The 27,855-nt window shown below is 39.7% G+C and overlaps 1 protein-coding gene across 1 annotated transcript in view; it reads right to left on the bottom strand.

Annotated features, from left to right (window-relative positions):
- LOC308674215 (tensin-1-like) overlaps positions 1-27,855 on the bottom strand; it is a gene marked incomplete at its 3' end in the record, with an annotated part of 269,738 nt that overhangs the window by 16,137 nt on the left and 225,746 nt on the right. Inside the window, exon 4 of the mRNA XM_081338525.1 lies at positions 4,448-4,486. Within this exon, the coding sequence (XP_081194651.1) occupies positions 4,448-4,486 (39 nt within the window). The remainder of the gene's footprint in view (positions 1-4,447; positions 4,487-27,855) is intronic.

Here is a 27,855-nt window from a genome sequence, read left to right as displayed (position 1 = left end):
AGAGATCTTTTCAAGAAAATTGGAGAAATGAAGGGAACGTTTAATGCAAAAATGGGCATGATAAAGGACCAAAATGGCAGGGACCTAACAGAGGCAGAAGAGATTAAGAAGAGATGGCAAAATTACACAGAAGAACTATACAAGAATGAGCTTAACGTCCCTGATAATCACAATGAGGTGGTCACTGACCTCGAGCCAGACATCCTAGAATGTGAAGTGAAGTGGGCCTTAGAAAAGCTGAGCAACAACAAAGCTAGTGGAAGTGACAGTATTCCAGCTGAGCTATTCAAAATCTTAAAAGACAATGCAGTAAAAGTGCTACACTCAATTTGCCAGCAAATTTGGAAAACTCAACAATGGCCACAGGATTGGAAAAGATCAGTTTACATTCCAATTCCAAAGAAAGGCAGTGCCAAAGAATGTTCAAACTATCGCACCATTGCACTCATTTCTCATGCTAGTAAAGTCATGCTTAAAATCCTACAAGCTAGACTTCAGCAGTATGTGGATCGAGAACTACCAGAAGTGCAGGCAGGATTTCGAAGAGGCAGAGGAACTAGAGATCAAATTGCCAACATACGCTGGATCATGGAGAAAGCTAGGGAGTTCCAGAAAAACATCTACTTCTGCTTCATTGACTATGCTAAAGCCTTTGATTGTGTGGATCATAACAAACTGTGGCAAGTTCTTAAAGAGATGGGAGTACCAGACCATCTTATTTGTCTCTTGAGAAACCTATATGCGGGTCAAGAAGCAACAGTGAGAACTGGACACGGAACCACTGATTGGTTCAAAATTGGGAAAGGAGTCCGGCAAGGCTGTATACTGTCGCCCTGCCTATTTAACTTATATGCAGAGCACATCATGAGAAAGGCAGGACTAGATGAATCAAAAGTTGGAATTAAGATTGCCGGAAGAAATATCAACAACCTAAGATACGCAGATGATACCACTCTAATGGCAGAAAGTGAAGAAGAACTAAAGAGCCTCTTGTTGCAGGTGAAGAAGGAGAGTGCAAAACTTGGGTTGAAACTTAACATTAAGAAAACCAAGATCATGGCATCTGGCCCTCTCAATTCCTGGCAAATAGATGGGGAAGAAATGGAGGTAGTGACAGATTTTATTTTCCTGGGCTCCAAGATCACTGCAGATGGGGACTGTAGCCAAGAAATTAAAAGACGCTTGCTCCTGGGGAGGAAAGCCATGACAAATCTAGACAGCACACTAAAAAGCAGAGACATCACCCTGTCAACAAAAGTGCGTATAGTCAAGGCTATGGTCTTCCCAGTTGCAACGTATGGCAGTGAAAGTTGGACCATAAGAAAGGCTGAGCGCCAAAGAATTGAGGCCTTTGAACTGTGGTGCTGGAGAAGACTCCTGCGAGTCCCTTGGACCGCAAGGCGATCAAACCGGTCAGTCCTAGAGGAGATCAATCCTGACTGCTCTTTAGAAGGCCAGATCCTGAAGCTAAAACTCAAGTACTTTGGCCACCTAATGAGAAGGAAGGACTCACTGGAGAAGAGCCTAATGCTGGGAAAGATCGAGGGCAATAGAAGAAGGGGACGACAGAGAATGAGGTGGCTGGATGGAGTCACTGAAGCAGTAGGCGTGAGCTTAAATGGACTCCAGAAGATGGTAGAGGACAGGAAGGCCTGGAGGAATGTTGTCCATAGGGTCGCGATGGGTCGGACACGACTTCGCAGCTAACAACAACAACAACAACAACATATTGGGCCCTATAATCTCCTATTTCCCTGACTGATTTTTTTTTCCAAATAAATTCCTATTTTTTAGTTTTAATGAGGCAAATATTATAATTATTCCTAAACCAACAAGGATATTACCATATATTCTAATTGTCTATCACTTGCCTTATACAATTGGATGCTAAGAATTTTAATGCCTATTTGGAACCAGTTTATTCTTCCAACTACTGTGTACCCAGGTCAGGCAGGATTTATTCAGGGTTAGGCTTCTGATTTTTCTAATGTTCTTGTTTTAATTTAAAATAAACAGGATTCAGCAGCCACAGCCCTTAATTTTTGAAATGCATTTTTTGTATGGTTTCTTTAACGTGTTCTTACTTTTTGGGCGTTTCCTCAAAATGTTTTTGTTTGGATTAATATAATTTACTCATACCCTAAATCATATAATTTACTCAGTTCCTATATCAGGCATTAAGATTAATGGTGTGCCTATCCTTTGTGAAATTTATGATGAGGTACATACCAAAGATGTCTTGGGTTCTTTTTTTAAAAAAAATAGCTTAAGGATGTCTTGTCTAGACAATTAAAACTCTGAAAACATTAATGTGAGTAGACATGAGTGTCAGAAAATAAAATTCCATGTATAGATCATACGGTAACCTTTATAGATAGACCTATTCCTAATCTCATTTCATTAACACATGATTTTCATATCCTGATTATTCTATAAACAAGAATAAATCAGAATGTATGCCAATAGGACATCTCTCATTTCATTAATATATAAATTTCATATCCTGCCTGATTATTCTTTAAAATGGAATAAATCTGAATTTATTACCAACAGACCATAGCAATAATCAGAACAATTATTAGTACAGTATTGTGGTTTTAGGTTGTGTTCTGACCACTTTGTTTATCTTGATTAAAGCTTTCAAAGCGATGGGTTATTAAGATACAATTTGGACTTATCCTATTATCGCCACATTTTAGGGTGATGATCCTGTATAGATTGCTGTATTAAAAATGCATGAGTTGTCTTTCCTTTATAGATATTAGTTGAAATCTAATGACATGAAGAACTGTGGATTTTTCAGATAGCTTAGAAAGTTATCTGTGAATATCTAAAATCTACTCTTGACCTGTAACAATGGATTATTGATATGTGTCACCTGCCAATAATTGAATAACTTTTTTCAAGAAAGGGTCAAGGAAGATTTGAAAGCAATAGCGATACCTTAAATTCTCACATGGCCCCAAGGAAATAGCCTGTTACCAGTAGTTACTGTCCCTCCTGTTGAAAAGGGAATGGTTTCTTGGCCACTATATTGCATAGACAAGAGAAACACAATAATTTGAATTTTGTATTCATTGCAAACATTGAATACTGGTCATTCATGGACAGTTATTAGGCAATCACTGGAATTATTTTGTAATTTTGTAGCATTATCTTTGCTACTATAAATCTACTTATTAAACATTTGGTGTTCTTGGAAATCTGTTTTTATGGCTTCTTGTCTACTTGAGAATATCCAATATGGTGAAGACTTTATATGTGCTTCATCCCAATTCATCGACCAAGATTTATAACACTCAGGAAATTTCAGGGCATCATTTTCTGATATTAGCCTTCTGAGTCATTGTGAGTTTTCAGCCTTAATGTCAGAGGATGTCTGAGGAATCTCCTAAGCAAGGCAAATCTTCACAGAGTTTCAGTTATCTCTCATGGGGGTGGGGGTAAACAAAGACAATATGGCTTCTTGCTGGGCCTAGAACAGTTCTTGAGCCTTTTGTTGCTTCATTGTGTACGGCACACTCATCATCGTCATCATCTCCTGCCTTTATTTTCTACAAGTCGAGGGAGCACACATTATTCTCCAGCCTCTTGCTTTCCCCATAACATCCATCTTGCAAGAGTGGGTTGGGCTAACAAAAGAGAAAGAAAAACTTGCCCAAAGTCCCCAAGCCAGCTTCCACATCTAAGAATGGACTTGAACAAACTATCTCCTGATTTCTCATCTAGCACCATCACAAATACACCAAAATGGAATAGAGCAAATCTAGATCAATATTAGAATAGCACAGTTCAACAGCTGCCAGAAAGTCATTTTATTTTCAGAACACAATAATGGCTAGACAATTTTTACAACCCTAATGTGATAACAGAAGCAAGATGCCACGTTGAATTCAATGGTGTAATTATTTTTGTAGAATCAAAAAGTATAAGGTATAGGAGGGATCCAGCAAGTCGAAAGAGAAGACCAATTAGAAACCCTATTGCATAATGGGAAATGTGCTTCCTTATCACCCATTATGCATACTGAAATAGCGTATACCAGTAAATATACAAACTGTGAAATATGTATCAATAATTAAACTCCGAAAACAAATATAAGAATATTCTTGCTTTTCTTTAGTTTTCAAGTATACAGATCTTGTTTGTATGCAACCAACTCTATGGTATGAAATGTACAGTTGCTGGGGGTTTTCTAGTATCTTCTCCATTTACCATATTTTTGGAAACATTCAGAAAAATCCATTAAAAATAAAGAGCACCCAAACTTGCAGCAGAATTACATACATATGGATGCTTTTCCAACAAGTTGTTGTCTCTTCTAATTCCTAAACTTCACCTACCTACTTTCATCTCAAAGATTAAGTGCTTTAGGCAATTTTCTGGACAGCAAAATGAGATAGATAAAAGCAAGGGACAAAGAAAAATAAAAGGAAAACACACTTACCAGTTCATGATTGCCAGCAGGCATGCAAGGTGTGGCAGCCTAAAAGAACAAGACACAAAGGAGATCCAACATTAGCAGTCGTTAACACAGAAAAAGCAAAATAACACACATTTCACTTGAACACTGGATGTACCTCCCCGTTACCATCTAACAGAAGTCACATTTATATACTTACTTATTTACTTATTTACTTACTTGGTTTTTATCCTACCTTTAATAAGTAACTCAAGGGGGCAAACATACATAATTCTTTTTCCTCCTCATTTCCCCCATAACAACAATCTTGTGAGGTAGATTGAGTTGAGAGGGAGTGACTGATCCAAGTCACCCAGTTGGCTTTTATACCAATGGTGGGACTACAGCTCTCACTGTCTCCTGGCTTCTACACTCCTGGCTCACCACTGCACCAAACTGGCTCAAACATTGATATGCCAAAATAAATCAAGTACATCAAACATTGATGCTGAGCTCTTTTATTTGCACATGGAAATTATGCAGTCTCTGTTAATTAACTGAACTTTCAGCTTGATTTTAGAACAGATGTTTCGGAAAGGATCCAAAATGTAGAGAGATTGGATGATCCTCACTATAAGAACCCATCAAAATTTGTTTTCTCAAGCAACTGCCCAGGATTGAAAATTCTTATCAAAGCTGTACTCTACGGAGGGTTTGCTCACTAGACAACATGAGCTGCCAAGGCGAAAGTCTAGTATTATAAGAAAATATTACTGAGCAAAAGGAGGGATACCACAGTTTTAACACCTTTTTAAAAAAAGTTTTTTACAATTTTAAAGTGCTTGACAATAAAACAGGACTTTTGTCAACTTATAGTTATGGGCTTTGATTATGCCCTGAACCCCATTTTTTTTCATCCTTTATTGCCAAATTTTACTGGCAGCTTTCAAAAACATCCCAATTTATGGCTGAAAAATAATAGTAGTAATTACAGTAGTAGTAATAATAGCACCTGTGTGCTTCATATACCATGAAAACAGAAGCAAACATAAATTATAAAAAAATGCCACTCCTAAAATCAAAATAGAATAAAATCCAATGGGAAATTGCAACCTGTTTGGGGAAAACGACTCTGTCAGTCTCTGGCCTATCATGTCTTTTAGTTGTCCACAAAAAAAGTGTTGTATCTAGTCATCAAAACCTATTATTATTATATTTGTATCCTATGGAAATCAACAGGGCTTACATTCAGGCTTCCCTTCTTTTTATTTTCAGAATGTGAAGAAAATGAAAGAGAGAGTTTGATGGATCCAAAATAATTCAGTGAAATCTATGATGATCTGTGGAGATACACTAAATCAGATACATCCTAACTTTTTAATAAGCAGTAAAGAGATGGAAAGGTCCAGTGAACATTTTTGTACAAGTCCTGAAATCTCTAACTCGGCATTAAACATTGATCTGGCTCAGCTTTGCATTATATCCTGTTGAATTCTAACCTGCCTTGTTCACGAGATTACTATTTCACATTATAAAAAATGTTGTTTTAGATCAATGTTCAGAAAACATCTCTTTTATATGGGTTTGTTTCACAGTGCTGCTCTAAAGTAACAAACAAACTGTTACATCTTCCAGCCATGACTACTTCATAAAGACTAATTCTTAAGATAAAGAAAAATATAGAAAAATAACGGTGGTGTGAGGGTCCAGAATTCTACTGGGACATGTGATAGCCAGAGACTTCAAGCACCCTAGATTGTGGAGCATAAATAAGAGTGGTTTAAATTTTGATTTGAATTTGTTAAGCCACGTATTCCCTGTCTCAGCTCAGAGTTAACAAATAACTGTGACATATATATATCTATCATGAGCAAATAATCAAAATATGTTATTAGCATTAATATTTAAATAATGAGATTTCTTCACTAGGGTTCTTGATTTTGAAGTGACTAATCATCGTTGTTTTCCTCCTGAGCCATCATTAACTCTGAATTTCAGGGAATTCTTTGTGGGGGGAAAAAAAGTTACATAGCATTTTAGAGTTAAAAAATGTTTCCCCATTGCCTTCCTATCACAGGGGCTCTCTAGAAAAGCAAGAAGGCCTCTTCTCCAACATAACTAGCTCATCTGATCCCCAGAGGCCCTTTATGTGGAAAAACTATTTGAGTACTAAAATAAGTAATAATAAAAAAGAAAGCTGGCCTCAAATAAGAGAAATGTCATATCCACTTAATTGAACTCCCATGTTACAGAATGCTTATAGAACAAAAAGGGATAGGGAAGTGGGGTTTTTTTCCACAAGTGCCATGTAAACATCAACTCCAGCCAAACTTCAGTTTCAATCATTTCCAGAGGCAACTGCATTTGGCCTTTTGGTCCTTGGGAGATGTTCTTCTATAATGTGCCAGTTCTTTTCTCCCTCCCCCCCACCCCCACCCCCCCACACCCCCGCTCTCCCTGTTTTGTACTGGAAACTGCTTACAATATTTACTGTTTACACAAAGAAAGAAGCTATTGACTTCCAAACAGTAGAGGGCATCAATATATTAGCTTGCGAGAGCACATGAAATCTAACTGCTCTTGCATCTTCATTAATAGATGCAGGTTTATTTGTCAGATTAGGTATGCGTGGCTATATGGTCAGGCAGCCATGTATCTTTTGAACATGACTGAAGGCAACACAACAGCAAAGACATGATATCTACTTCTATCACCCCATTTCACAGTACAGTGTGTCCTGTCACTCTAATGCCTTGTGACAGTGGTTCTCAACCTGCAGTCTGCGGACCCCCGGGGGCCCACAATATCATACCAGGGGGTCCATGAAGGCTGAAAGAAATGTTATGATTTCAATCTTAAGCCTTGGGGGTCTGTGACTATGTCCGTGGCCACAAAAGGTATTTATGTCCTCACTCATTCAGTACCCAGAAAAGTATTCTTAAAGCCTTTCCACGTTTACATCTAATTTTGGTATAAACCTATCTCAACTTTTTGTGTTTTCTCTTTTCTCTTGTATCCTCTTCTTTGTATTGGCAGTCCAGAAATACAAAAGTGAAGTGATCTGTTTACGGCAGAGTTCCCCAACCTTTTCGGGTTTTGGGACGGGCAGGGGGCTGAAGAGGATGATTCTGCGGACACAATGAACAAGTGTGCACATGTGCACAGCTCCATTTGTGCAAGTAGTGGGCACACATGACCACCTGTCACTCAAATGAAACACCCGGAGATGCTTATCTGCTACTTCTGCGGCCCAGTTCCAAAAGGCTCAAGGTCCAATAGTGAGCCATAGCCCGGAGGTTGGGGACCCCTGGTTTAGGAGTTGGACAAGCCACTTCTGTGTATGCAGGGCCAACAGAGATTTACATGATGTGGCTACAGTGGCAGTCAGGTAAAATTCTGGTAAACTGATGTTTTGTAACTGGCTAGGTCACACCAGGCAGCTGTTTTGTGAACAGGCAAGCTCCCAAAGCAACCAGTTTGTGACAGCATTAACAACAACTATTCAAAATTCCAAATGTCCCCTTCCCCAAACACTTGAGGACCTTTGATGCAATAGTAATGACCAGATTTTGACACAGGGAATAAACAAATTGTTGACAACAATTTGCCAGTGCCACATGCATGTGTCGTTAGGGGACTCAGCTGCCAGTAATGAATTATTACAAATAAAGTACTTTTAAATGCTGTTCTTAAATCTTAAGTGGCTTTTAAGATGCATTCCAGTACTGAAGATCTGTGAGCGAAGCTCGGTTTTGGGTGGTGTACTGGGGAGAGTGTCAGCAGTGCAAAGACAGAGCACAATTAAACAATATAACATAGCTCTTTTATCCATGACTTTACTTCCACAAACAATCCCAGACTTCCCACACCACAGACTATAGAACATGGTTTCATTTAGTATTCCAAACTGTATGACATCCCATCTCAGAAAAATAAGAAGCACTCCACGGGGCTATATAAGTGAAGACATGCATTTTCTGCCCATCAGCAGCTTACAGAGTTGCAAGGCAGTGACAGTTCATCTTAGGACATACAAGAGATGCTTGGGCTATAAATGGGCAAATGTGTTTGCCATATAAGGGAGACTGAAGCTGATACCAGGAGAGAATGAGCTTGTCAGCTGAAGAGGGAAGAGGGAGAGATGCTTACATTTCTTTGCTGGGTCATAATTTTGCAGCCCTACCAGGAAGCAAGCTGGAGCTGGGATATCCCTGAACAAGTGATAGTTCCAAACAAGTGTGAGCATGTTGCCGCGTACAATGTTCTTGTTGTTTGCTGAGCTATGCCGGGAGAGAAACCCCCTCCCCCTTGTCTATGATGGAGTTATATCTTTTGAAAAAAAACAAAAACAAAAGGGCATCGCCAGACAGCCACATGAAAGTACAGTCTAGCAGTCCTTGAGCCAAAAGAAAAGAATGCCAGCAATTTTGCTGCCCCAGCAAGCCCTTGTCTCGGATAACAAACTTAGTGAAGAGTGTTGTCCTTACGATGTTAAATCAGTAACATAACCAAAAGAACTTGGTTCTTTTTCAATTGTCTGTGCAGTACACCACTAGTCCTGTGTTTGAAACACAGGTTTAGCATTTTTACGAGGGCGCTAAATCCACATTTAAAAAAACAGGTGTACCGTCCTTTCAGAATACACAGTAATGTTAAACCTGTATACAGGTAATCCTCACTTAGTGATCACAATTGGGACTTGGTCATCAAGCAAAGTGCTTGCTAAGCAAAATCATGACTTACTTATGATCTTACTTCAGCTTTCCTTTGCCTTACAGAGCCGCAAAGGTTGTAGGTGCGAAGATTGAGCATAAAGTTACTTTTTCATCACCATCATAACTGGAACAGTTGCTTGTGAGGTAGTCCACTAAGCAAGGACTACCTGTAAATATCCAGCCTGTGTAAGACCTAACATAGTTCTTACAAGTTCAGAAAACAGCACCAGGAGTTATGGAGAGCAATGACTGCATGAACCAGATGTTTAGATTCTCCTGCAATACAAGTAAAAAATGGTCTTGGAGAGGAACTCCTAGTGAACCAATGGGAGGGGTGTACCCATATCAGCCTGAAATGGCCAATGAGAGTTGAGAAGATAACCTGCTTCAACTATATAATCATCCACGCTCTCAGTGGAGCATCCCAAATCACATTAACAGCTAATGTACTGGGAGATAATGAAAACATTACCTAAGTTGTCTTTAAGCTGCCTCAGCAATAAGATGGGGATGAGATGAAGACAAAGTTATGAAGTCACTTAACATAAAACTAACTATCAGAGCATACTCCTATTGTGAATAGGAAATAAGAGTGATCCCCACGACCTCAGGAATATAAAACCTAAGCCAGCTACATCTCAGGTTGAAACATGTGACATCGTATTTTTCATAAGGTTGAGGAGTTGGTCACGATGGTGGTAGGAGCAAAGAGATGAATCCTTCATGCTAAGTTTCATTATATACTTCATAATATCCTGCTCCTCAGTTACAGAGCACAAGGTTTTGAAAACACTGTAATGGATCATTATTTGGACAGACAGCTTTTCTTTGTTCTTCAAAAAAAAGTATCCAGCATCCATTCACATCAGTGGTGGGATTCAGCCACTTCGCACCACATCGGCAGCTAATTTTTTGTTGCCCAGGCCCAGAAAGGACTTCCCGAAGCGGCATCCACACAGAGAACTGCTTGTTTACATATTTGAATATTTGAATCCCACCACTGGTTCACATCCACTATGAATGTATGGATATTAATTTAGGGAACAGAGCTGCTCTGTGTTGTCTGCAGACTGGATTTCAGTTTAGAAAAAACAACACCACTTGGTTCTGCCCTTACCATGCCAGACATATCAATAACGAATCAAGACTTTTCCCTCACTTTTCCCAGATGGATCTCAGAGTCACAATTCTTGCTTTCAATTCCACAGTCCATTAGATTCAACCAAATAGATTTGAAGCAACACCTACAAGACAAGTAACATATCCATTTGGGGCACCTGTTGGCTGGCCTAAAACCTGACATCCTTAGGTGGTGGCTGTTATCATTATCATTGCAGCTACAAGTTTTAACCACCCTAGGAATGCTTTTTCATACCCTGTCCTGCCAGGTTTCACAAAGTTTTTAGATAGGACTAAAACACTTAGGCATTGCAGATACTTGTGGTCTCCAGAAAGTGACAAATAAATTCTACTCTCCCACAGAACAGACAATTTGTGGGCAGATTATTTTTTTTAATGGCAAGCCACTACTGAATTATCAACATAGTAAAAGAGTATCTGGGTAACTTCCACTGACTGCACGGAAGATGTCTTTAGAATTACAGGTAGTCCTTGACTTACAACAGTTCATTTAGCGTCTCTTCAAAGTTACAATGGCACTGAAAAATGTGACTTGTGACTGTTTTTCACACTTACAACCATTGCAGCATCCCCATGGTCACATGATCAAAATTCAGATGTTTGGCAACTGGTTCATGTTTATGACGGTTGCTGTGGCCTGGGGTTACGTCATCCCCTTTCGTGACCTTGTGACAAACAAAGTCCATGGGGAAGCCAGATTCACTTAACAACCGTGTTGCTAACTTAACAAGTGTGTGGCAAGAAAAGTCGTAAAACGGGGCAAACCCACTTAACAAAAGTTTCACTTAGCAACATAAATTTTGGACTCAGTTGTGGTTGTGACTCCAGGACTACCTATATACAGCTTGGCTTTGTGACCTTTTGGACACAGGAAGAACCTGACCGAGCTCCTGCTAAATGAAGAGGAAGGCAGAAAACAGCCTGATGATAATACTGTTTTCCTACACCATTTGATTAATTAGATCTTCAGATCTGACGGTAGAAAAGTTATGGATGCTATTTGTAGCTAAGTAGCTGATAGCACTGAAAATACACACATTAAAGAATGTTTCCTGAGGCTAAAACTATTTGCTGTACCCACTAAAAAACATCTCAGATAATTTACCCAAGTGACCAAACATTAGGAAACATTTCTTCTCCCCTCTGCATGTAGCAACCTGCCCATCAGATGCACATTCCTGTATTATCTTCCTACTCAGGGCAGAGAAGAGGGTTTTGCAGTCCTAATTATTTGATCTCCCTTCCCACCCAAAGGCTCCCTGCTGCCTAACTGTTCCCTGGCCAGCACTGTACACATTCCAGGGTCTCTGTGTTCTCTCCTCTGTTTTGTTATGGGCTGAGTGGTTGCGGCTTTTTTTTTTAAACCCTAATAGAGAAATGCTACCATAAAAGGGCCTACTCCTGGCCTTTGGGGCTGGCCCTGATCCACAAAGCGCAAGGAATGTTCTGCTTGGACCCACTTGTGAGTTACAAACAGGGAGAGATTTTGGCTCAGGGAAGAGATTATGTTTACATAGCATCTCCAGGCAAGTGCACAGAGAAGGCCAACATTTCAGAAGCATCACCGTAGGCTCCTGCTGTACACCTGCATTTAGCTCCTTTGTGAACTGGAATTTGGGATTTCTTCTCTCCGTTAAGATTTATGTCTTCAAATTGTGGTTGAATCGTGTGAAATTTGGGCAGCAAATAACACATTTCTTCACTCAAGATAGTCCCCCTGGATAAGATTCACCAAACCATGGCAGCACTGGGTAACCTTTTTAAGTACTTGAGAAATTCATGGACAAGTAGCAAAGAGAACTCCTGTATCAAGAGATGGCATTTCTTTTTGAATACAGGAAACACCAAGAAAACGAATACCACCAATACGATAACTTGCTCCTGAATTGCACAGACACAAGGATGTGAAAATAGCTTAATGGATCCTTATTTGATCAAGCAGAGTGCTTCTTATATTCTTAAAAAAGAATCCAGCATCCATTCAAATTCACCATAAATATATGAATAGTAACCTTCAAAATAGCCATGACAAGCTAATTTAACCTTCTCCAGATTCTCCAGTTTTGGAGTATCTGGTGAATCCAACACCATGCCTGGCCGAAATAAGGACTGGAAAAAAAATTCATCTCCCCTTCCTTTTTTTAAAATCAGTTTCCCTCCAATGACAAAGATTGGCCTCACTCTTCCCCTGGGTCAGTAACATAATAATAATAATAATTAATAATAATAATAATAATAATAATAATAATAATAATAATAATAATAATAATGATGATGATGAGGAGGAGGAGGAGGAGGAGGAGGAGGAGGAGTTGGAAGGGACCTTGGAGGTCATCTAGTCCAACCCCCTGCTCAGGCAGGAAACCCTATACCATTTCAGGCAAATGAGATCTTTATACCCAAAGTTTTCCATAATCCATCCATACCTTTCCCAGCATCAGAGTTCCAATATCAAGGAAGGAAAAATTATGGATTTTTCCATGGGAACCGATAGGAAGCATCTGAGATGTTGAAACTCTCTAACTCTTGGGGCACATCTGACTGGTCCTCTAATTTTTAGATGCGATCTCATTGGTTACAGGATTGAGGCTCAGCTACTTGAAATAAGCCAATTATTCTGTTTTCCTTTTATTTATTGACTGCTAGAGTTAACTTCTTGTGGGTTTTCAACTGCTTTTAATTTATTTTATATGGATTCTAAGGATTGATTATTGTTATTATGTTTTTATATTTGATAGTATGGAAAGCAACTCCTCTTTGGAGAGGAATACCTGGGCACACATTCCTTAAATAATACAACTAAGGGAAATTCCATAAACAGTGATTCCCCTTTATTGTGAAGTACTATGGAGCCCTTACGAAGCACCATCTATATTCTGCAGAATTAAACAACTGTGTGTAATTTTATATGAAGACTTATGCTACTTTTCCAAAATCATTTTTGTAATAAATTAGAAGAACATGTAACAATAGAACTTCATAACCAAACCACACAGACATACACCCACAAGAAAAGCCTGGCATTTTCTCCTACAAGAATGTGATCCAGATAATAAAGGCCTTTTACGAATGTGCTTCAACTATACATCTCTAATCTTAGATGGAAATAACATATGATTACTCAAGTAAAAATTCAACAATAATAAGGGACAGTGGTGGTAACTTTATTAATCATATATTTGCTAATGAGGCTGACAGTTAGCTATTTCCACTTTTTTGTAAGTTTATAACCTATTTTCCTTGTATTTTGTACATACAAAACTTGTGAAGTTAGCACACAAATATTACCGCATGGACTACTGGAAAGAATTTGCTCAGATGTTAATCAAGGACTCAGAAGTGGAGCTCAAAAGACAGAGGGGAAAATAAAAGTTTGTACCAAAATGCAAAATAAATTCTAAATCTCAATCCATTAATCCACTTTATAGCAACAGAGCAAAACAAAACCCCAACTGAGTTTGTATATTATATACTCAGTAGTGTTGGAAGCTGACCAGAACAGTTTCTTCCTCCAAATAAAAGCATGCATTATTACATTATTAATCCTGGTGATTCTGAAGGATCAAATGAGGCATGTTTCCCTGAAATTTATCTAACATAAAAATGTCTCAGTGAGATGTCAAAAATCTGTCATACAGCCTCTGGACCTGCAACTATACTTATAACATAGTGGAGGTAATTAATTTTCATGTCATCTCATATATTCAAGAGCCAGTGAGAAAAAATCTGGAAGCTTTGTCTCTTTTTCATAAAGGCAGGTTAACACATCACAATGAAACGTGCTCAACAGGCAAGTGCTATTCCACACTTTTTCCCAACCTGGAATTGTCCATAGTCCCTGGAAATCTTAGCATTAGCACTGTCAGTGCCTCTGGAGGTTTTATCCTCTGGGAGGATAAACTCTAGTCTATATTGCTTTCAAAGTGAAAGACATGATTGTTCACAGTAATTCTGTATCTTCACTCAGTTGGATGTCCCGAAAGACCAGGTTAGGGACAGATCGTCACAGAGAAAATCTGTCAGTAGTTACAGAATTGACAATGAGTTAATGACATATATAGGGACACGGTGGCTCAGTGGGTTAGGACGCTGACGTTGTCGATCAGAAGGTCGGCAGGGGTGGGTTGAATCCTGAGTGCCGCGTAACAGAATGAGCGCCTGTTACTCGTCCCAGCTTCTGCCAACCTAGCAGTTCGAAAGCACGTAAAAATGCAAGTAGAAAAATAGGGACCACTACGGTGGGAAGGTAACAGCATTCCGTGTGCCTTTGGTGTCTAGTCATGCCGGGCACATGACCACAGAGACGTCTTCGGACAAGCACTGAAACGGAGATGAGCACCAGCCCCTAGAGTTGGAAACGACTAGCACACATGTGCGGGGGAACCTTTACCTAATGACATATAATCAATCAATCAGAACATGTACATACTGAGGAAAAACAGACACCCAAGTCAAGGAGGTCATGTTATTGGCTTCTGGAGAAGGCTGAGAGAAACATAGGAGACACAGATAATATCCCTCCATCCCATGGGTTGGTTAAGACCTCAGTGCACAGGAGAATACCAAAATAAAGATCCTCATGCCATTGACATCAGAGAGGATCATTAGTTAGCCTAAGGCAGGGGTAGGCAACCTTGGCTCTATTATGACTTGTGGACTTTAATTCCCAGAATTCCTGAGCCAACATGGCTGGCTCAGGAAATCTGGGAGTTGAAGTCCATGAGTCATAAAAGAGCCAATGTTGTCTACCCCTGGCCTAAGGCAATACTGTTTCATCTATTGTTACCACTGGCTTCTTTGATTATTTTAAACAACCTCAGATGAACTGGTAGCATGATGTCTGTGCATTTGATAAGCGCACTTATTGTGCAGATAAATAAACCCAAGTTAGTGACACATGACTCCTTTTTTGTTGTCATTTCTGGTAATACAGTGTAAGTCTTCAGACAGAAAATATGAAACATTTGATAAATTTATAAGTTCAGCTAAAGAAAGAGGATATTCACTGCGTCCAGAGGGAAAACAATTCCTTGCTCCAGACTCCAATATTAATAAAATAATTTCATGTTATGTATTTGGACTTCAGGACTGAATTTGAAGATTTCTTTCTCCTCAAACAGAAAATGGAATTCGGTTGCTGGTGACAGATTTTGAAAGCCTGCTGGAAATGGAAGAGGAGACAGTCAGAGGAAGAGAAGATCCCATTGTTTGAGTAGTCATCTAACCACGTAAGATAGGCAGAAGATAAAGATATCACTGCTACTAAACACTGAGGAAGATTCTAGATTCTAATCTGCTTAAAGAAGGTTCGCTGTCTTGGACCTTATATAAAGCAGATGTGAACAATATGCAATCCTTCAAATATTGTTTAAATCTCACTCCCAAGAGTCTTACCCATTCAAAAGCATGAAATGATGGGAGTTGTAGTCCACTAGTATCTAGAGAGCTACCTCTTTTCTGTTCTTGATCAAAACAGCCTCTCTAATTGGATCTACATGGATCTCTTAGCATTATTCCATCTCCTTTGAGGCCAATTGGTAACGTTTTTCAATCTTGTTGCTGGGCCACTGAGGAGAAGATATCTCAAGCTGATCCAGATGTCTTCTCAGTGGTCTGCTAACTGTTTTCCTGTGTCACCAATCTCATAATAGCACCAGTAAATCTTCAAATAGTTCCTTTAATCTCCACTTCACCCAAGCTCTCTACAGTCAACAGTATTTCTGATTACTGGCTCAGCATAAAAGCCATTGCACACAGGGAATCCATCAATCTCTGATCCAGATTCACAACAGTATTGATAGCACACTGGGCACTTATTCCAGAGAAGCAGATTTATGCAGAAATCATAGAAAGCTTAGCATATGCAATCTTCATTATGCAAATGAAGTAGGGACTCCGGGTGGCAAGGGGATTGAGCAGCACAGCACATTTATGACATCTAGACAATACTGGCTATTCTACAACTGAGGCAACTAGTCAATTTGGAGATTTTCAAACTCAAGATGATTACAGTGGTCATCTGGCCTAAGCTCTCATCTATCACAATTTTTTTTCTTTTCTTTTCTAGTGTTACGGACAACATTTAGTTACTTAATATGTAAAGACATGATGAATTATCTTCTGCGTGGGTGGGACTGGGAACGGAAGAAAAGTCTTATTTGGGGATTTTGCACTTCCTCTGAAAAATTATAATGGAAAGTCACATTAATTTGAATGCTCTAAGGAGTAATGCCACACATACCCGTTGGCCTGAGTTTGCACAGTTTTATTTCAGTTCTGTGTGTTTCTTCAAAAATTCACTTGATTTGGTGTTCAAGCCAGCCAGGAAAATACATTTCTGATTCTCATATTTGCCTCCGTCCACACCAGTATGATTTTCTCATTATTTTATTAACATCGCAGAAAAGGCACCAGAAAAGGAAGATCTTGTTTTACCAGCTGACCTGTAGAAGCTGCTCTCTACTGGCATGGTCAATCTATTTGTCCAAAATTCATCTGCTTTGAAGCCTAGTTCATATGATCCTCATTGTCAAGCCTTAATTTAAAGACCAGCAGTTTTTTCCCCATACATGGTCAGCCACCATAAACCAGAAACAAAGCATTACTACCAGCATCTGCCTCACTTTCTCCTTGTGCCTTTTTATAAAGGCCAGAAGCATGCTTCTTCAAGGTGGGGGCTCCAGAGTGCTGATGGAAAGCAGGCTGCATGGGATGTTGCTTGCTGCTTCTCTCTGTCAAATTGCTGAGTAAAGGCACAGCACCAGGATGCTAAAACGTCATGCTATTACTCATTTGGCTTGGAACTACTCATCCATCAAGTTCCCCCATAACTCTTGTCCTCCTCCTCCTCCTCCTCAGTCCTGCTCCATTTGTTCTTAACCGCTGATTCCTTCCCTTATATAGATTTTTTTCCCTTTTAGCATTAGGAAGGGAAAGGGGGAAACATGCAAAGAAACTTTGTTCCTCAAGGTCAAGGCCACCACCCAACTGGTTGTAGCTGCTTAACTGGGAATGAAGAAATCCACAGCTGGAACACAGCACTGCACCTCAGGCAGTCACAAAAAGGATCAAAACCTAGCCAGTGTGTGCTCTCAGCCAGTTGCAGGACTGCTTTGAAACCACTGACTGGAGTGTATTCGAAGATCAAGACCTGAATGCATACACAGATGCCCTACTCTCTTATATTAGAACATGCACTGATAGTGTAACAACAGAAAAATGCATTAGAGTTTACGGGAACTGTAAACCCTGGATGACTGCAGAGATACGAACACTCATGAGAGCCCGGGATTCTGCCTTTAAGGCAGGGGACAGGGACAGATACAGAGAGGCCAGGGCAAATCTTAGAAGAGGCATTAGGATGGCGAAACAGCAATATAAACACAAGGTGGGGAACCACTTAGCAGACAACAATACGAGGTAAGTGTGGCAGGGACTGCAGCACTTAACCAACTACAAGGGCAGTACGAGGAGCATGGTTAACACCGATGCCTCGTTGGCTGAGGAGCTGAATATCTTCTTTGCTCGCTACGAGGTAAAAAGACCAGACCCCGTAGCCTCTGCTGGCTGGCCTTCTGATTTTCAGCAACTCACCCTATCTGAAGACCAAGTGAGAACTGTACTGAAGGCTGTGAATCCCAGCAAAGCTGCAGGCCCAGATGGGGTGCTGGGGATAGTGGTTAAGAATTGTGCCAACCAATTAGCAGGGGTCCTGACAAGGATTTTTAACATCTCCTTGCAAACGGCATGTGTACCATCATGCTTGAAAGCAGCTACCATTGTCCCAGTCCCCAAGAAAACTGCAGTTGAGTGCCTGAATGACTACAGACCTGTTGCATTAACATCTGTAGTCATGAAATGCTTCGAAAGACTGGTTCTCCAACATCTCAGGACATGCCTCCCACTGGATTTCGATAAACATCAATTTGCCTACGGGGGAACAGGTCGACAGACGATGCCATAGCTACTGCTTTACACTCTGTAGCAAGTCATCTTGAGAAACCTGGAAGCTATGTCAGGATGCTTTTTGTTGATTACAGCACGGCTTTCAACACCATTTTGCCGGGCATTCTCATTGAGAAGCTGACTGACTTGAAATTTTCCCCCTCCATCTGTGATTGGATTCAAGACTTTCTTAGGGACCAGTTACAAACAGTGAGGGTCGGGTCTGCTTTGTCCACCCCCCTGAAGCTTTGCACCGGCTCACCACAGCCCCTACCTGTACTCTTTGTACACATTTGACTGTGTATCATCCGACCCATCTACTGCGATGATTAAGTTCGCAGATGATACTACCGTGGTGGGTCTTATTACAGGTGAGGATGAGACAGCATACAGGGCAGAGGTACAAAAACTATCCATATGGTGTTGTAACAACAACTTGCACCTTAACATCGGCAAGACAAAAGAGATGGTGCTAGACTTCCGGAGGGAAAAGGAGGAACCTGCCCCACTTTACATCGGGGAGGACTGTGTGGAGAGAGTTCCCTCCTTTAAATTTCTGGGAGTCTACCTCTGCGAAGATCTGACCTGGGAAGTTAATACAACCCAGGTGGCCAGAAAGGCCCAACAGAGACTTCACTTTCTCAGGGTCTTATGGAAGAACAGGGTAGAATAACGGCTTATGACCCTCTTTTGCCGGTCTACTATAGAGAGCGTCCTCTCGTATGGTATTGTGGTTTGGTATGCTGGTCTGACAGCCATGGATAGGAAAGTATTACAGAGGGTGGTGAGCACAGCACAAGACATTGTGGGCTGTCCCCTGACACCACTGGTTGACATCGCCAGGGCTCACTGCCTTGGAAGAGTGAGGAAAATTCTCAGGGATGACTCACACCCTGGACGGTATCTCTTTACTCTCCTACCATCGGGTAGGAGATGTAGGAGTATAGCCAGCCATACCAACAGGCTGAAGAACAGCTTTTATCCATGGGCTGTTAGGCTTTTGAATGGGAAATAATTTTATAAACTTTATGCATAATTGACTTGCAAGGCCGGTGCATTGTGCAATTAGCTCACATGGTGTAATAAGATGGAGGGTTTGTTGTCACTGTGAGTTGGGGGTGGGGGCACGAAAGGAGGGTCAGCCAATCTCAATGTATACATGGTTGTACTTTGACAATAAAGGTTCATTCATTCATTCCTTATTTGTTTGCTAAGGGCTTGATGTGAAGCCACAGGAATGTAATTCTTATGATGCATGCGGGTTGATTGAAGTCTGGCACCCACATTTTACAAGGGAAAGAGGGAAAAGGGGAAGGAAAGCCAAGAAAACACATTTTGGGAAGGGCTGCCTTACAGGCCAACACTTTAAAAGAACACTGCATTTTGAAAATATGATGAATTTGGAATGCTACATTGGAACTTTACATGAGACTCCCAGTGCCTAATAAGACAAGTCAGGGGTGTATGCAAGACCGCAGTTACTGTTGCTAGATATTCAACTACTAACAGAGGATGTAAGAAGTAAAGCTATAAACTCTGCAACTTTTCCATGTTATTTCAATGTTCTCTTACACTCTGATAGGGCAGCAAAATGATCTGGTTTTCTTTCCTATAAATAAAAGCAAGTGGCCACACTTAGAAGCTGCTTACTATACAAATATTTCAAAATTTTGCTTGGAGACATGCTAGGTCAACATACAGAGACATTCCTAGCATTGTTCGTAAAAGCATTTAAAAATGACTAGAACCTCCGTTGAGTGTCATTTCTCACCTATGCTTCAAACTAAACTGAAAAAGAATCAAGTGAGATGACCATTGCATCAAATTGTAAACAGTTCATCTTTCAACCATCTTAACATTTGCCTATCTTTCTTGATCTTCAGGAAAGTTTCCCATATGATCAAGAAAATCAGCTTGGTCATCTGTTTAGATCTTTTTCCCACAGACAGACTCTCTCTCTCTCTCTCTCTCTCTCTCTCTCACACACACACACACACACACACACACACACACACACAGAGAGAGAGAGAGAGAGAGAGAGAGAGAGAGAGAGAGAGAGAGAGAGAGAGAGAGAGAGAGAGAGAGACTTTTTCACACTTAGATAGAAAGATACAAATCATGCTGGATCAAATTTTGCATTTAAAATTTTAAAAAATGTTTCAAAATTCTGTTTTCCAAACATCTATAAGAAATTCAAAGTAAGATATAACATCATATATAAGTACAGAAGCGCACAAATATGCAAAGATCATGTTTCTAACTTTGTTCAAGTTCTATACTGCACAAAGTATAGAAGGAAATGGTCCATAGCAAGTAAACTTTCTCATGTATGCAAATTTTATAAGCTGTCCTTTCTTGAGGTTCCACTTGTGTGTCTGTACATATGTATATGAATTCCAAACACAGATGTCCAAATTCCATTAAAAGCAATGGATATTATATGCACAGCCTGGATACAGAAACTGTACTTATTTCCCTGGGATACTGGCAGGCATTCTCATGAATTGCTTCCTTAGATCCTCAAACATTTCTTATGAGCACTACCAAACAATTGTTTATTTATTGATTTATTTTTCATAAATGTGACGATGGTTCAGAGGGTAACTCAATGTAATAGGAATAGGATTTAAAAGAAGAAAATTAGGAGATGAAGGCAGCCTATATGGGTGGAATAACAGGCCAGACTCAGAGGTACCCTAATATCTCCTTCTATGGTACTATTTTCCATACTGCTAGTTCACTCCTAAATTAAGCTATCCCACAGCACTGCAGAAAGCTAGCATTCCAGACTCAACCTACAGTGTAGCAAATTCCAAAATGAGTCAGTTCATATTGTAGAAAGTCTTATGCACAGAACTTGGATTTCTTTTATGGGAACCCACTCATTTTCTAAGGTTAATTTGTTCTTTCTCTGTGCAGATTTTCTGTCCTTTGGTCCTCAATGAATGGATGTGCTTATCATATGTGAATGTACTGAAATGCTAGAGAAGAGATGGAGCATAATGAAAGAACATAGTTGATTTCCTCTGGTTTTCCAACTCATCAAACAGAGTCTGGACTGCTCAACTGACTTTAAAACCTTGTGGTTGTAAAGCCTTTCTTACAGCAAAGTATTAAGATGCAATTAGATGAAAAAGGTAGAACAGAGAAAAATATTCTATATCCAACATTCATCTCAGCCATATTGCTCCCTTTGCTAGAAATAATTTTCTCTTATCTCAGTTCATTTCAGCCATTTTCTTCTCAAAACTCCCTCTTACAAAATAAAGATTGATTCATCTTATAGTCTCTTTATTTGCTGCCATCTGCTTCTTGCCTCTTCTCTTATTGTATGTATTCCATTTATGTAATCTGTAAACTCTTTGAGCATGCACTGCATTACTTTTGTGCAATATTACCAGTGTTATGTAAAAATTCAATAATAAGCAACATTTCCATTAATTTGGCAACCTTCAGATGTGGTGAGGATCTAAATCAAAAAATTCAGCTGGCTGGATAGTTCTGGGAGTGACCATCCCAATATATCCAGAGACTTCAAAAAGACAGTTAATTTTTTTCCACTTTGGCTAACATTTTCTACTAAATTCCAACAAATCTGATGTTACGGCAATTGTTTGTGGATTTTTGCTGATTAGAATAGATGTTTTAATATATAACCAAGGCATTAGCAAAAACAAACCAATTAAAGGAGGCCGGCCTTGGACAATCAAAAACTGAGCTATGTTTTTGATGAATTTGAGACAATACAGAGTAAGTGAGAAATATTTTCTGTAGCCAATTCCCTCTCTCTCCTCTGGAATTCTTCTGGTTTAAGTATATTGGAAGACCTCCCAAGTACCCTTATGTCACAATGAATGACCCCAAACCTACTTCTGATGCAAATAAAAATCTTTCTTTTCTCCCCACCAATTGCCTTAGATATTCCAGTAGTGGGCCACATCATTGCAAATATAAGTTCTTGGTATGTAGGAAAAGAGCCATTCAGGTTATAGCTGAAGATCAGAAGTTATTTAGTATTAGTCTTCCTCAAGTCTTTTCCAAACTCTACTTCCAAATGTAATGACAAGCCATCAATCACTTTTCATTGCAATCATTACCCACAGCACTTCTTCTGTCTCTTGACTATAAAATGAATTTCCCCTTCTTCTGACCCTCCTAAAAAGGTAAAGGTAAAGGTTCCCCTGCACATGCGTGCTAGTCGTTTCCGACTCTAGGGGCCGGTGCTCATCTCCGTTTCAAAGCCAAAGAGCCAGAGCTTGTCCGAGGACATCTCTGTGATCATGTGGCCGGCATGACTAGACACCAAAGGCGCACGGAACACTGTTAACTTCCCACCGTAGTGGTCCCTATTTTTCTACTTGCATTTTTACGTGCTTTCGAACTGCTAGGTTGGCAGAATCTGACCCTCCTACATACCTACGTACAAACTTTAGCCATATTTCCTTATTAGATTTATACTGCATCTTTTTTCCAGGAGTTCAAGATACCATAACTAGCCTTCCTGTTCCCATTTTTTCCTACAACAAGCAGAATAGAATAGAATAGAATAGAATAGAATAGAATAGAATAGAATAGAATAGAATAGAATAGAATAGAATAGAATAGAATAGAATAGAATAGAATAGAATAGAATAGAATAGAATAGAATAGAATAGAATAGAATAGAATAGAATAGAATAGAATAGAATAGAATAGAATAGAATAGAATAGAATCACAGAGTTGGAACCTTGGAGGTCTTCTAGTCCAATTCCCTGCTCAGGCAGGAAACCCTATATCGTTTCAGATAAGTGGTTGTCCAGTCTCTTCTTAAAAACCTCCAGTGTTGGAGCAGCCACAACTTCTGGAAACAGGTAGTTCCACTGATTAATTGTTCTAACTGTCAGGAAATTTCTTCTTAGTTCTAGGTTGCTTCTCTCTTTGATTAATTTCCATCTGTTGCTTCTTGTCCTGCCTTCAGGTGCTTTGGAGAATAACTTGACTCCCTCTCCTTTGTGGCAGCCCCTGAGATATTGGAACACTGCTATCATGTCACCCCTCGTCCTTCTCTTCATTAAACTAGACATACCCAATGGGGCAGAGATTAGCTTTAAGTCACTCAGGGAACTTTCATTGCTGACAGGAGACTTTTACCTATTAGGAACAGTCCTCCTGGATATAATCCAATACCTTGACTGCAACCTCAAGTCGGTTTTCAGCCCTGATTAAATTTCACTACCTTCTAAATTTCGGACTGTAGCAATTTATTCAAGAATAGTCTGGCCTATGAATAGAGAGTCAAACTAGACAAAAGGTAAAATATGAATGAAACATGTTTTTACTGTATTTTGATGGGAGCAATAGAGGGGAAGCAAACAGGGCTTGTTTTGTTGTTCTCCAGACTCCAAAAGATGAAAAAAAGGAAATGGGAAATGGTAACTTTTGGGCAATCCAAGAGAACATTCAGGGAAAGAATGGGAAATAAGTTTTTCTGTTTATATTTTCTTTAGTCTAACATGTATTTGCAATAAATGATATGGAAACTTGCCCCATATGTCACACAGTGGTCGGTCCTCTAGCCCAGTGAATTTCCTCTGGCTCAGCTGGCTTTCATAGAAAAACAGTAGGAAATAATGGTCACTTATGCACAGCACATTTCCTCCCATTTTGGAGTTGCTAAGAAATGCTGCAAAGCCAAAGCTGGGGTAAGGAAACAAATATTCTGCCTCCCTCAACACACACAGACACACACAGACACACACACACACAGAGAGACACACACAATGCCCTCTCATGTACTTAATAAAGTTACTTTTTATCTTCAAATTCCTAGAGGTCTGGGTCCCCTCAATTCTAGACTGCCTGTTTCTTTTTTGTTTACAGTAATGATTCTCCCTGTTTTAATAGTTCAAAATTTCAGCATTTCTTAGCTGCCACAATATAACCATGCTGATCTGATATACCGCATCGGTAAAAGTGAATGCTGAGATATATGAGTGTAAAACACATCAAAACCTCTGATAAATCCGGGAAAACAAAAAAGGCAAAACAGAAGAAAACATAACATGACATAACATAACATGTGTTAACTTTTAATGTGTCTATTACAGGTTACATTAGGTGAAAATTGATCAAATTCCTCAAGCACCTCAGAACTGTGAAATATCTTCCCACATTTTAAATACATTTTCCCCCCTTTGGTTTGTATACGTGATACCCCTGCGCTCCAAGAAACTATCACTTTTTATACAGATTTCTAATTACTTGAACAATCATACAGAAAAGCAAATGGCTTTCAGTATCAAAGTTGTCCTTTCCCACTTTAGATAATAATAGTCTTCCTCCTTTCCTTCCTAAAATCAAGTACTTCATGGCATTAACTATAATATGGGTAGCCCTGGGGAGGGAAAAACCTGAAACGTAAAAAGAAAATGCTAAATAGAAGAGGAAACTGAACCTAAAATGAAGCTCCTGTGCAAACCAAATATTAATTCCACCTTTCACTAAACAGATGGTCTCCAGTAATACAGGTAGTCCTCAACTTACGACGGTTCATTTAGTGACTGTTCAAAGTTACAACGGCACTGGAAAAAGTGGCTTATGTCCATTTTTTACACTTACGACTGTCACAACAACCCCACGGTCACGTGATTTACATTCGGATGCTTGGCAACTGGCTCATATTTGTGATGGCTGCAGTGTCCCGGGGGCATGTGATCCCCTTTTGCAAGCTTCTGACAAGTAAAGTCAATGGAGAAGGCAGATTCACTTAACAACGCTGTTAACAATTTAACAACTGCAGTGATTCACTCAAGAAATGTGGCAAGAAAAGTCATAAAATGGAGCAAAACTCACTTAACAAATTTCTCCCTTAGCAACATAAATTCTGGGCTCAATTGTGGTCATAAGTCAAAGACTGCCTGTAATTGGATACCATTCCTAGAATGCTTTGCCAGCTCTATTTCTAGCTAGGGCTTATAACACGGGTGTCAAACTCGCCATGTCATGTGATGTGTCATGACGTATCGCGAATTTTGCATTGCTGGAGCTGGGGTTGGCGCAACCGCCGTATGATGCAACCGGCTCGTGGGCCGGCAGTTTGACACCCCTGGCATGTAAGAGAAACTTTTGGAGTAAGCAGTGTTAAAAGAATCACCAGTTGCCACATTCGCAAAGACTGGTTATGCAGTTTCCAAAATCCTTGTGGCAGAATGGAATAGTGTCTTCTCAGCAAGATAACTGATTTTTCAGTGTTCTCTCTTAAGCTTTTAAGAAAATGTTAACCAAAGTCCAATCATCCCAGAGTCCTTGATATGGAATGCATATAAAAACATGCCTGCCGCCGATTCAGTTTTCAATGCATCTAATTTAAGCAATTTTTATTACACTGCCCTAATGTATCACATTTAACTGCATCTTAATGACGCTAGAAACATGCCGTTCATACAATTCAGTGACGAACCGGGTGGAGTTGTGCATATCCAACGTTTAAGTATAGCCACTGGAGAATTAATTGTCATGATTCTTTTGCTTGATTTATTTTTGCAGCCTTTGGAATCAATTAGAGCTAGACTGAAATTAGAGCCAAAGACTTGCTCAAGTCCATACAATAAACTTCTGAACTGAACAGATATTCCTATTGCTCAACCTGAAATGGGGCCATTAATTTTCTCACTGGAAACATTCAACCGTAGGCAGGGCAAAAGAAAAGCTTGGGTGTAAGGTGTTTGTTAGATTTGTTCCAATAGAAGATAATATCAGTAGCTCGGGTTTGAATTGCAGAGTTCTCGGTGTTCTCTGAGCTTGGTGGTTTGCTTGCAGACGTTTCAGCTAGATAACATCATCAGTTGTTAAAATAAAATTATCTCGGCCAATGTCTAAATGGAAAATTCCTGAAAGCTTCCTATAAGAAAATGTAAATACATGCGTAATAATTAATGTTTTCCTCCAAATGATGTATGTTTTCAGAGAAAAGTAGAGTCAAAACTGTAGCAAAGTCAACAGTCCATCATATTTGGTTTATTTTTTATCTAATCTGTGAAAAAATGCATAATTTCAGTATGAAGCAGGGCGAAACCTATATATTTATTTATTTTTCACACTTCTTAACTGCCCATCTATCTCAGAGAGGGACTCTATATCTCTTCTATTTAAATGGGATTCAAGGCAACCAGTGGTTGGTTGATATTTAAGCCCTAAATATATGTGAAGAATTTCATTTCCATCCTATTGCATATTCTAGATCTCACAAATTGTCTTCTATATTCTTACCAATAAACCAGTCCATTTTTTACTTTTGAATTTACCACTTCACTGGATTACCCCAAATTCTAATTAAGGATGCAAGAACTGGCTTTCTCTTATGAATAATTTCATTTAAAATATTTCTTCTTGGCCATTAGAAAAGAGATTTAAAAGTTTTAACTTTCCCTTATAAACACAAAGTAATTTCTTGTGCATTTCTTTGTCTTTTTTATGACTTGCCCTACCCTAGAGCTTTTTGTGAAATAAGGAAACCAGGGATGTATACAAAATTCAAGATCCAGTAACAGTACAGTAGTGCGTAAACAATGCTGCCATGATTACACTAAGAGTTCTATTCCAAATAAACCCTAACACAGAATTAGCATTTTTTTTTCAAAAAAAATAAGTAACCACCAGTCTCATTTGGTTGCTCTTTTGATTCTAGTATCAAGTATCAAGGTTACTTGCCCAAGATATTCCTTTACACACATGATGCATCATTCTATCTCTATGTACAGATTTTGGAAAAATCTCTGTTTATTGTGTCACACTCAGCCTGGGTTTTCCTCATCATAAATAATGTGCTAATATCTGCAAATAGGCTTGCTTTATTGCTCATCCCTAAGAGTGCAATGTCTATGAATAGATCAAAATACCAACAGGGCCAGTACAGATCCATTTTGAAACTGCAAATGAAAAATGTCAGATTGGCCTCATACCTCTTGAGATTTTCAAAGAACTTCAAAGTGCTGGCAAGACTCCTATTGGCAGGCCTCCATATGCTATTAATCTTTGTGGTACAAAGAAAGTGTTTCTGTAGCTCTATATTAACAATATTCAACTATGCTTTCTCCATTTTTGTTTTTCCTGCAAGAAATGGAGTCTGAAATTATTATGGATAGATGGTCTGTCTAAATGGGGGAATTATCTTTCTGATATGAAGACTGAGACTGTAGGCATCCCACTTTGGATTCTTGATGTTGGGGAAGACTCTTGAGAGTCTCTTGGACTGCAAAGAGATCAAATCAGTCAATCCTAAAAAAAATCAACCCTGACTATCCTTTGGAAGGACAGATACTGAAGCTGAGGCTCAAATACTTTGGCCACTTAATGCAGACATGTCAAACACAAGGCCCGGGGGCCGGATCCAGCCCGCGAAGTGGTTTCATGTGGCCCGCGAAGCCATCCTGGAAACAGTGAGGGAACGGCCCCCACTGCCTTAGCCCAGAGACCCTCCTTCTGCCAGAGACCCTCAGATCTGTCCCACTCCTGCCCAGGCCCCCATAGGAACCCTTGATGCGAATGATGTAGAGCTGGCCATGCCCACCCAGTAGGCCATATGCACTCTAGCCATGCCCACCCAGTAGGCCACGCCCACCCTGGCCATACCCACCCGGCCCCCTGAGGGCAACCACAATGCTGATGCGGCCCTC

The sequence above is a fragment of the Vipera berus genome, assembly GCF_964194415.1.
Source record: "Vipera berus genome assembly, chromosome: 1".
Lineage (NCBI taxonomy): Eukaryota > Metazoa > Chordata > Lepidosauria > Squamata > Viperidae > Vipera > Vipera berus.
Note: the sequence above shows the minus strand (reverse complement) of the source record. Positions and strands in the feature narration are given on the sequence as shown.